This window comes from Sclerotinia sclerotiorum, genomic scaffold, assembly GCF_000146945.2.
Source record: "Sclerotinia sclerotiorum 1980 UF-70 scaffold_2 genomic scaffold, whole genome shotgun sequence".
Lineage (NCBI taxonomy): Eukaryota > Fungi > Ascomycota > Leotiomycetes > Helotiales > Sclerotiniaceae > Sclerotinia > Sclerotinia sclerotiorum.
In genome coordinates this window covers 277699-289336 of record NW_001820834.1, presented here as the reverse complement: position 1 = coordinate 289336, position 11638 = coordinate 277699, and the positions used below count along the sequence as shown (strand labels likewise).

The window sequence follows — 11638 nt, the reverse complement described above, 5'->3', positions numbered from 1 at the left end:
AGAGAGAGGGAAGGAGGAGTTGTTTGGGTATATTATTGATAGGATTAAAGAGGGGCTTTCGCTATTTTGGGGGAAGTTGAGAGGTTTGATGGGAGTGGAGGAGATGATAAAATTGTAGCTATTGGTTTATATCGAGGGGAAAGAGATGTAAAGAATAAGTACATGAACAGGGTAAAACAGGTTGAAAAAGGAATTGTGTGGATATTTTATTAATGGTGGGATTTATAGATACCTCTTATTGTCTGGGAGAAGTCGAGGGGTTTGATGGAATGATGGGAATGATGAAATTATGACTGTTGGTTTATATCGAGGGGAAAGAGTTGCGAGGATCAGACGTAGGTAGGTAGATGGGAAGTACATGTAGGATAGAGAAGAGAGAAGAGAGAACGAGTGTGGACAGTGTGAAGGTGATCATGAGGAGGTTAATTACTCTTTTGTAAATTCACACTCCCAACGAGTTTCTTAAAAAATAAACAAAAAAAAGATTTTAATTAGCAGGTTCGGAGGGTTTGGTTTTATTTGTGTGAGGTATTCATAGTGTGTATTGGGGAGGAAATGAGATTTTGGAAGAGTATATAGATAAATGATAAAAGTGAAGATAGAGATAGGATTTGAGGTATGTAAGATCTTATTATATTTATGTATGAAGATATAATGAGGTGTATTGGTTCGTATATTCATATTTATCTAAATATATTCATATAAGTATGAGATGGATTTCTTATTTTTCATTAATTTCTGGGCTATGTAATGGGATGGGATGGGAGGTGAAAGATGTGAGATGGATTTCTTGTTATGTCATTTGTATAGAGCAACATGTTTTACATATTAGCTATGAGACATCAGATTCTCGATTCGGGATACTTTTATGCAGATAGATAGTTAGATAGATGAATGGATTGTTGGAGGTGATTCTTCTTCCTTATTCCTATCAAGTTTCTGATTTTTGGTTCTTTGGGGGTGGAGGGGGGGATTCTTCCTAGTATAGATAATGAATGAATGGATGAACAAGGTTTGAGGAGGTTAAGAAGTTTTCAAAGTTTTGAGAAGGTTGAGGAAGGATAAGAGGGAGAGATATAAGGAGTAGTATTTTTGTAGTACTTCTATAGACTATATATACAGCTAGATTCGGAGTGCATTTGAGTTTGCATAAATGTGCAACAGCTGTATAGGCATTCGATTTCCTGGGGAAGTTCGGTTTGGCTTGGAGGTTCTTGGGGATGGTCGATGGTTGATGATTTGAGCTCGAGGTTGGAGATTGCTTAGTGCTAGGTGAGAGTGAGTATGAGTGTGTTTGAGTTTTATAGTAATAGAAATGGTAATGGGGAGTGATGGTGGGAAATGGTTGGAATAAGTATTTCTAATTATTTCGACTTTTTGATAGGTAGATATATATGTTAGGCAAAGTCCAATATACGGAATTAGTTCACTTGTTTTCATAGCTCGTTCTAGATTGCACTTTTGTATGACTTTCTTGGGGATAAGCGAGTAATTATTAATATACCGAGTTTTCCTATGCAATAAAGATGAGGTATACATGGGACTCGGGATGAGAGTTTGAGATATCATTGAGCAATATGAGTATGGGAATGGGAATGTAATTCCTTTATACCCAGTTATTAAATATGGATCATAGTCACTAGGTATATTCTGACCTGCAACTTGCATGCTTCTTTAGTCCAGGCGAGGAATAGGGTTTCTTTATTTCGGGAGTGGTTCTTCTTTACTGGTTTGGGTGTTGTAATATTAATGGAAGTTTGGTATCATGATTCATGGTGACGAATGAGAACAGATGGGTTTGGAAGGGAATTTGTTATTATAGTAAGTGATATTTGTATATGTATCTTATATGTTTGAGGACAGGAATTGGCTGAAATAAGTAGTTTTGTTTGTTTTGTTTGGTGATTGTTGGATTGTTCGACTGATGGTTAGATAGATGGAAGTAATTCGAAGGAAATCTGATGCGAAGTAAGATCTTACAACAAGTGTTCGTCTGCATCAAGTGATACGCAGAGGCACATTTGGAGTACATATGCATATGCATCTGCATCTGAATATAACTTTTCCGGGAGGAGCTGAGTTCAATTGGGATGGGATCGGTGATAGGTGATTAGAGGAAATAAATACCTATTTAAGTCTTACATTAGTAGAATCAATGGATGCTACTAGGTAGCATTTAAATGATCTAGAAAGTTTCTTGTCCTACTTTTGAATCTATTTCTTTTCGCGGTCATTAATTGGATAGGAAGAGTTCGGAGTATTATGATAGATATCTCCCCAATGAGTGTTGATGGTTGAATGCTGTACGGAACACTGCATACTCTATATAACCAACCATCCAGACGCGGAATCAGTTCAAGTACCTAAACATTGTACTCTTCTTTCCTTCCTTGACAAGTGGATAGACTCGGAGTAAAATGCCAACACATATTAAGTTTACCTAGAGGTTAAAACTGCTTTGATTGAATGGCTCATCAAGTGGTTTTATTATCAAAGTCAAACCAAAGTATGAAGCCGGGATATTGAACGATGTAAGAGTCAAGATCATAATCGGCTTGGGTCTCGGCCTCGTAACGGACATGAGGTAGTATCGCAGATATATTACCCACATACCATATCATACCTAGGTACTCACCATATTTTTATTCTTAATCAATTCATCGAAAACAGAATTCACAACATATTTCTATGCCATCAGCCGTGGCCACAGCCTTGCTCGTCGTCATTATTTTTCTTCCTTTGCGCTATTAATTCTTTTCTTTTATCGTGGCACCACAAGTACGATCATCTATCCACCATCCTCAAGGATAGACATACCCATTGAATAAACATTGCTGCAGCTCTGCAGCGCTGCAAGCAAATCGTCTTGTTGAATTTGAGGGGACGATGCTGGAGTTCATGCATATTCGGATGTACATAATCATACATACATCCATCCATACATACAACAATGGTATGTATAGTATCTAGAAAAAAACCACGAATATCTACTGGTTAAAATTGATCATGCAACAGAAGATAATTCCTTGGTAACCTTACGCAACGCCGTTTATGAATGGAGAATACAATGAAAAGAATGCAATAAGAATGCAAAGAATCGGATTTACATTGAATAGAAGAGGGGAAGTAACGAACGACCATACAGATTATAATGTGCTATTCCAATGATTTTTGACACGTCAGTCGTGGTTATTATATGGTGGTATATTTCATCCACCTGTTCATTTTATAATCATCCGCAGAGCCCCGCGCTTTTATTACAAGTTAGTTTCTCGGGATATCAGAGAAACGGGATTTAATCAATGGATGGATGGATAGGTGCTTGGCCTAGCTACTTGTTCTATGTATGAGTTGGTTATAAGTTATAACTTCTTTGAAATGCATGCTCTCCACTTTTTTGGCTTTGGCTTTGTTTTTTGGTTCTTCAATTGATCTGATATGTCGATTTCATTTTTGAGATTCCACTTCGAGCTGAGGGGTAATTTCATATAATATAATGAGTCCCTGAAGACATTTCACGGACACTCATTACTCAATATTGAGCATTATTTCCTTTATGTTTCTCCTCGTCAGAAACATTTCTGTTCAGCATCGCATCATACCTTAATGTCGACTCTCCAGTACCAATCCGGAACAGCAACAGCAGCATGGAGGAACTATCCGGATGCTGGCTTGAAGCCATCCGCGCCGACACCGTCGCAATAGAACTCCTCAAAATCCGCACCCACCTAACCAGCACTTCTACCCCCCTTCTCTCCACCTCCTCTCCCTCCTCCCCATATCCCAGCACCTTCACGCGCTCCTCATCCCCCTCTATCAAGGACCCGGAAATCATCACTGCCATCCTGCGACACGTCGAACAAACCTCCCGACTCCTTCGGGACCTATACGATCTCTTCCCCATCTATCGAATTCGTGTTCCGGTTATCGTTTATTATCTCACCGTTATCTTACCCTGTTTGCAAAAAACTCTAAGAGATATGCTGGCGTTTCTCACGTGTGAGGACTTTTCGCTGAGTTTGAGGTGGTTACGTATGTATGAGAGATTGAATGAACAGGGGGGTATGACTTTGACGTTGAGGTTTGTTATGTATGTGGATTTTTTGGTGCAGTGTGTTAGGTTATTGACTGGGTGAGTTTTTTTTGGTTTTCTTTGTTATGGTTTGTAGAGGGGTTTTAGACTGGGACGGGAAGTGGGTGGCTAAGGGTTGGATTGATGTGATGAAATGTGTGGAAACTGGATAAAGTAATTGGATAGAGGTAATGACTGCTAGTTAGATCTCCAACATATGATCCTACGACACTAGAATTATTGCGCATAAGAGTTCTAAGACTGAGGTCTTTGAGGGGAATTCCAGGTATGTTTCTATCTCTTCTCTAATATTTATACTATACTAGACATATCTTCTTCTCTGTATTCTATAATATTGTATAGCAAATATGTATGAAAGTACAGAAAAATGCAGATATAGATGCCTGACTCACATTCAATATTCTAGCTCCTCCAATCCCGGTACAACCACACCTTGCACCTACACAACCAAATCTTGTTGATTTAGAGGTATGTAAGCGAAATTTTTATTGGAATCTCGGGTTTTGTTGGGAATGGATTAATGCTTGAGTGATGGGAGGAGAGTGTGATGGCTTTTACGAGGAAGCAAAAACCTCGTGGAAAAGAGGAGGGACTTGTGAGTATAGAGTATAGTGGAAGATTGAGAGAAGATGAGAATAAAGAAGGTCGATATTGAGATACTAACATAAAACAGAGACGTCATTGGGCGGAAAAAATCTTCGATGATCATGCGCAACCTCTTTCGCAAACGTGTTTAAAACATAGACGAGAGTATGTTTGTCTTTTCATTTATGTGGATGGATTTTTTCGTAGCTTGGGCAAGAAGCAGAGGGAAGCTCTCTTGGGCAGAAAAAGGGTGTGATGGAATTAAGAGAAGATTTGATGTGTAATGTACCGAGGAAATGATTGGGAACACAACGACTGATGGAATGGACATAGCTCAAGATGTTTTGGTCCATCTATGAATGAAATGAGATTAGGTATATCTCCTCATTCAAAAGTTTTGTTTAAATTGTATGTTTTCCTTCCCTTTCACCCGTCTTTTTATTCCACTCCCTCGTCTTCTTTCATTTCACTCTCACCTCTCTCCTTACCCTCCTTCTACCGTCGTCAACCCCATCAACACCTAACACCTAACACCTAACACCTAACACCTAACACCTAACACCTAACACCCTCTAGACCCTTCGACAAAAATCGCCTTTCAATAGCCCTCTACCTCGACGACACAACTCTCGACCAATCACCCCGTTTCCTCTGTCGCTGGATGGACAAACATAATAATCCTCATTATTCTTCCTATGGTGTACATGAATTATGTATTAAAAGAAGAGGAAGCGCATTATGTTTTAAAAGGTGGAGTGGATATAGGGAACATCCTACCAGTTGGATGGCTTTATTCTTTAAGTGAGTTTTCTTTTATCTCTGTCTGGTTTAGGGGAGGGAAAATAGGCGGAATGAAGAAGAAGGGGAAGGGGGAAAGGGAGGGGGAATGAAGAGAGTAAATGAATGGGTAGATGTACCGACTGGGAGTTATGTGCTGATCAAGCTTTATTTGCTAGAACTTGGCAACGTTAGTATATTTTCTTAAATATCTCTTTATCAAAGTGACTATATTCTCTGAAATAGGCAGAGTAAGATTAACTCAACATCACAGGAATGGTACTCTTCCACTGCTCATTCGTAGCATTGAAAGCACGCTCTCAACTCACAAATCTGATACCAAGAGATGACTATATAATTTCTGGGGAAATTCAACTTTTTCAGGGGCATGTTATTTTCCTTCCTTTTATCTCATTTCTTCATTAACCACTTTCCATTTCCCTTTTTTCCCCCCATCCTAGAGAATGCGCAACGGACAATTGTAAATCTTATATATGAGATTTGATATTATTGTATTGGGTACTTACTGATATTTCTTGAATGATAGTCAAATAGTAGACGATGGATTCTACCACTCACTTTCCGTCTACGAGGATCGATATACTCATACGTTAAGATTGCATGCTGCGGTTGCAAATGGGGAGTTGAGGAAATGTCCTGTTTGGACTGCTTTTAGTAATCCTCCTTTTCTCTGTCTTCTTTCCCTATCATTCCCTCTCGCTCCTATTTTCACCTTATTCCTTCCCACCTCCCTAATCATCCACTCTCCTTTTTTTCTTTTCCGCTTATCCCCTCCATTCTCACCCACCCCTCCCGCACATCTCCCTAACACCAACCCTAGTAACCGATCTCCAAATGTCCTCCGACACCTGGATCGCGCGACATACCCGCCATCGTGTTTGGATCAAAGATTTACATCTCTATGTTTTCTGCAATGAATATTCTCGCCGAACGCAAGTTAGAAAACATGGGGAATTTGAATTATATTTTGTGCACGGAGCTGGTATGTTTCTTATTTTTATTTTTCTTTTCTTTTTCCTGGAAGGGATTTGATGAATTAATGATGAGTTTTTATTTCTTCTCTTATGTAGAATTTATCCATATTTTTCTGTAGCCAATTTCAAATCCTAGAAGATACAGGTAGAGCGCATAGGGAGAAGATTCATTATTAGAAAAAAAAATTTGTTGAAGAAATACATATACCACTAACACGACCACCTCAACAGCAGCAGAAGCATTCATAGAAATTTTCTACCCCCTAGATTCCGAATCCGGATCCGAAGAAGGAAGCGGATCGCTAGTGGATCAATAATCGAAGCGAAAATTCGAAGCAAATATTCGAACCCCCTTGATTTTCGGCTATCGCGGTTTGATACTACGTATACGTAAATAAGCTACGGATTTTTGGCATTTTATCTGAGACTGAAAAGAAAGGAAAGAAAGAAGAAAGTGCAGTGTTGAAGGATAAATAATAAGCTACTCAAATCGAGGTTTTATTTAATTGCTATTATCGATCAATCCAATCTGAGCTTTAGCTCTTCATCTCCACGAAGCTCGAAGCTCGAAGTTCAAATTTCTCGACCGGTCGATTCCTCTATATCTATAACACGAATACATTATCGAATTATGGAATCATACGTTTTATCTCCTTTACCCATTGGAACCTCAAAATCTGGGCTTTTACCATCCTTCATTCACCAAGCATTCGACGTTTTCGCTTCACTCCACTGCATCGCCCTCCAACTTTCCAACTCATACTACTCCCTTCATCGCTCATCTCCCTAGCAGGGAAAACTCAAAAATTATAATTTCTCTACATTTATATTTCTCTTCCAAGAATGCAATGGAGGATACAAAACCAAAATATACGATTTCTCTCTCTCCCTGTCTCTCTCTCTCTCTCTCTCTCTCTCTCTCTCTCTCTCTCTCTATTCTAGAAACCCATCTTACACTCTCATCTTCAATTTCAATTTCAATTTCAACTTCAACTTCAATTTCGATTTCATGATACGATACGATACGATACGATACCCGGAGGATATCTCATTTCTTGTTTCTTATTGCATTTACTTTATTATTTCTTTCCTTCCTCTCAGTTTAAGCCTCTGAAATTCAAATATTCAAATGTTCATTTACTCTATCCATCCATCCATTCATTCATCCGTGCATATATATATTTCTAATTTATCTTTCTACTCATATTTATCTTACTACGTAAGCTTAATCTTCTACTCTCTCAATTTGTTTGTATACATATATACATACATACAGTAGTAGCATTACATCTTCCTCTATATAATCACTCTATCTATCTCTACCATTCCACTCCCACTCTACCATCTCACTCACCTCTCCCCTCACCGCATCTCCCCACGCCTTCCACCAGACCACCACACCCCAAATAAACAACAAAATATTCCAACATCAAACAATATCACAAACTACCCATCTAGCCCCTATGCAATCATCCCACAAGAAGATAAAATTGTCGAGATAATTAATTATACAGAGTATTCTTACATACGGAATTGATTCAAATTATAAGATGTAATCTTACTTTTAAATAGTAGCATGATTATATTATTTATTACCTTGGAAGGGGGAAGAAAGAGACGTTCAAGTTTAAAGGATTCTTTGAGTTATGTATGATATATGGTGCGATTTCCGTTTGCTTAACACTACACTATTCATGTCCTTAGTATCACTAAAATAACACTATTGAATGTAATCGATGTTTATAATTTCATCATCTAGGATTTCATGCACCTAATAGTTTTTCCCCCTCAACTACCAACTCTTAGTTAATTCTAGAATTTCCTCTACGATCCACTTCTCATTCTCCATAAACCCCCCTCCTTCCCCAAAACCGGGCCCATCTATCAACCAGAACAAAGCCACGGGTAAATATGCGGTTGTGGATCTACCCCTTTCATTCGATATCACCAATACACCCCTCTTGCACATAACATACATCCACTCCAAAACGAAGGATTCCATCCTTCGTCCTCATCTTCAAAGTATGCAAATTCGCTATTTTATCTCCCCTCTAATACCTCTATCCTAACGCCACACCCCAATAAATGTAATTTAGGGAGAAAATGAGAAAATTCTCGCATGACTCTAGCATAGATGAATGTCATGAGTTGGTACAAGACAAGATCGAACATGATCGGCGATTGTAGGAAATAAGTGGAACATGAGTTGTAAGGAAAGACAAGACCATTTTTGATCATTCAACTAAAACTGAATTCCGAATGTTTGTTGTGGTCCAATAATGGAAAGTTTTATCCAGAATTATGGCGTTCAAGGAGCAGTATTCTTACTCAATTGTGGCCCCGACAGCTTTACCGGCGGAGTAAGGTTTTGTGATCGTGGACTTGGTGATAATGGAGCGATTGGAGGGAGAATAGCGGGTGTTGATGTCCCATTTGATGCTGGACGAGGGGGGGAATGTTTTGTAGGAGATATTCCGCTAATTGAAGAGGGCAAAGCTGATGCATGACCTGGGTCAAGTGGATCTTGATCCAATCCTGGAGATGATGCAGTTATCATAGTGAATCTTGAAGTTCCACTTGGTGTAGCGGCATGACCATTTTGTTCAAAAGATGAGCTTGGAATGGGCCCATTCTTTTGAGATGGTGTCAATACTGGAACCCCTGTAAGCGGTGACGAAAAGTTGAATGAGCTACGACGATCATTTTGCTCTCGATGAAGACCATTAAGTGGTTGTGTTGGTACATCTCCATTATTTTTGAGATTAGGCAATTCCAAACTTTGTTGAATTGGCGATGATATTGGTGAGCTTTGATGCTTAGAAGGAGATCGGTTGTACCGAGCACCATTTGTTGTTAAGTTCTTTGGAGGTGGAAGAGATGTTGGGCTGTGAGGAACAGGTGAAGAGAAGGGATTACTGTTAGCTAAGCCATTGTGTCGTGGCAGAGATGGACTTCCTCCCATAGGGACTTCAATGGATTGCCTAACATCGGTTTTACCGACCGGAGAACCTGCGCGCTCATTCCTGTTGGTGAACTTCGGTGGTAAGATAGGTGGCGGTCGATTACCGTTATTGGTTTGACGCTGAGGTGAAGAAATCTTTGATGATTGGGCTGGCTTACGTGCACCGTTTGTAGTAGAGAATAGATGCATTTTAGGTAATGCTTTCTGTGGTGAGGCTGGAGGTGCTGATGATTTACCATTTGGCAAAGCTTCATTGTCCATATTTGAGACGCCATTTTGTTTGGATGGTACTGGCGAAGATGAGGATGCCGGTCGACCGAGTTTGATCTTAATTGGTGGTTGATTTTTGGCTTTCTCCGCGTCTTCGGCACGACGTTTGCAAGTAGTGCAGATAAATTCAAAGTCCTCGCGATCAGCCTCAGCTTCACTAACTCCAACGCACTTGCTGTGCTGCCAAATGTTACATTTCTCACATGCAATGCTGTGAGTACCATCGTCTATTTGCCCATAAGCACCACAGATGCAGTCAAAAATCCAGTCATCTTCCTCGTTAAGTTGTTCAAGCGCCTGCTTCTTTCTTTCGATTTCGGCCTTCAGGTGACGTTCAGAGAGACGACCTTCGCCTGATCCCACCTTCTTACTATCCTCGGAAAGATTGGCCAATTCTTCTTCATGAAGAATGCGACGTGCTTCTCTCTCCTTTACCCGCTGTTCCCTAGTCATCATTCGTGATTCTCTTTCTTTCTCCAGCTTAAGCCATTTCTGTTGTTCTTTCTTTGCCATTGCTAAATCCTGTTGCTTCTTACGTTCAGCCTCTCTGAGTTCTTCTTCTTGCTTTTGTTGCTCCATCTTGCCGGCAATTCTGCTGGATCTCTTTGCCGTGGCTAACTTTTCAATATTGATCAATTCGCGCTGCTTTTGGACTTCCTTGCGTTTTCGGGCTTCTTCTTGTTTTTCCAGTAGTGGTAAAACATCATCAACAATACGTTTTCGTAGAATCTTCTCGTTTGGGTCCCGGGTTTTCTCCATAGATGCCGCAAATGTAGTGAAGTCTTCGAACGAAACAGCAATGCATTCCCACTTTGCTCCTCCAAATCCATCATCAATCTTTTCATCTATTGGAACTTCTGCTGATCCTTCGGTTTCACTCTCAACTGTGTCTGTTGTCTTTCTTCGTTTACTTGCTCTTGCAGCTGCCTTGCCCTTCTTTGAATTCTTTTTGTATGCTGGAGCTGAGGGAGGTGGCGGAGGAGGTTCGGTACGACGATAAAGTCGATTGTCATCTAGCACATAGTATTCGCGATCATCCGAATCCCATCCACAAGGTTCAATGCGCTATTCCAAGAATTAGTGAAGTTCAGTGTTGAAAATTGTTGCTTACCCAAGAGGTCTGCTCAATATCCTTGGTCTCTTCCATTCTCTCACGGATACGTTCTGGGCTGATCATAGCCCATTGGGTAAGTTGTTGCAAGATTCTAATCTGTATAACTATTAACAAAAGCAGCTGATATAAGTCGGTAAGTGCTTGCCTTAGTAAATGCATCGAATTCTGCGAACTTTGCGGGTTCCTCCTCAGTACCATAAGGATTGTGCTCAGGTGCTTTGGCAACATATTGTCTTCTTGTATATTCATCGAAAATCTCAGGTCTGTTGAAGGCAATTAGCCAAGGGTTTGATAAAGAATTAAGATATCGAAGGAGTTAACTTACGTTAGTCCTCGATGAGAAGAGACGAATTTTAATAACGCAAGGCCAATCTCTGGCAGAACAGTCGAGTGTGTTTTCGAACATTCCAACTCAAGTTCCTATCATGTTACAATGAGTATTTAATATTGATGTAGTATTTGGATAAGGCTAGAGGGAAGGCTGAAATCTTACCTCGATTCCAATATTCTCATCGATTTTGACAGTTCTGCCAAAGATGAAAATCCATTGCGCAAGATTTGCAAATTCCCACATATTCCTAAGTCGATCGATCATACTCGGTTCTTGTGGAATCTCGCTGGTTTCCATCTCCTGCCTCCCACGCTTCCTGGCAGAGACCATCCTGAAAGCAAGTTCAAGATCTCGAATTAAGTTGTGCAAGGCAGTGATAGTTGATGTCGCAAATGCAACTAATAAAGCCGATTAAGGAAAGATGGATTGATAATAGTATAATAGAATAATTTGTGAAGATATTCGCAAAGCAAGTGTGTGCTGTGTTGTTTCTCGAATTGTAGAATTATTT

At 39.9% G+C, this 11638-nt stretch overlaps 2 protein-coding genes across 2 annotated transcripts; one reads left to right on the top strand and one right to left on the bottom strand.

Annotated features, from left to right (window-relative positions):
* Nucleotides 1-3647: 3647 nt before the first annotated feature.
* Nucleotides 3648-6767, top strand: SS1G_01183 (predicted protein; the record flags this gene model as incomplete). The annotated part of the gene is made up of 9 exons (XM_001596940.1): nt 3648-4132; nt 4279-4358; nt 4500-4561; nt 4767-4843; nt 5012-5086; nt 5255-5479; nt 6011-6114; nt 6297-6458; nt 6682-6767. The coding sequence occupies 9 exons, from the start codon at nt 3648-3650 to the stop codon at nt 6765-6767; spliced, it is 1356 nt and encodes a 451-aa protein (XP_001596990.1).
* A 1991-nt stretch (nt 6768-8758) lies between these two features.
* SS1G_01182 (hypothetical protein) lies at nt 8759-11457 on the bottom strand (the record flags this gene model as incomplete). The annotated part of the gene is made up of 5 exons (XM_001596939.1): nt 8759-10747; nt 10794-10887; nt 10970-11059; nt 11122-11216; nt 11290-11457. 5 exons carry the CDS (start codon nt 11455-11457, stop codon nt 8759-8761), a joined length of 2436 nt encoding a protein of 811 aa, XP_001596989.1.
* Between the last annotated feature and the right edge of the window lie 181 nt (nt 11458-11638).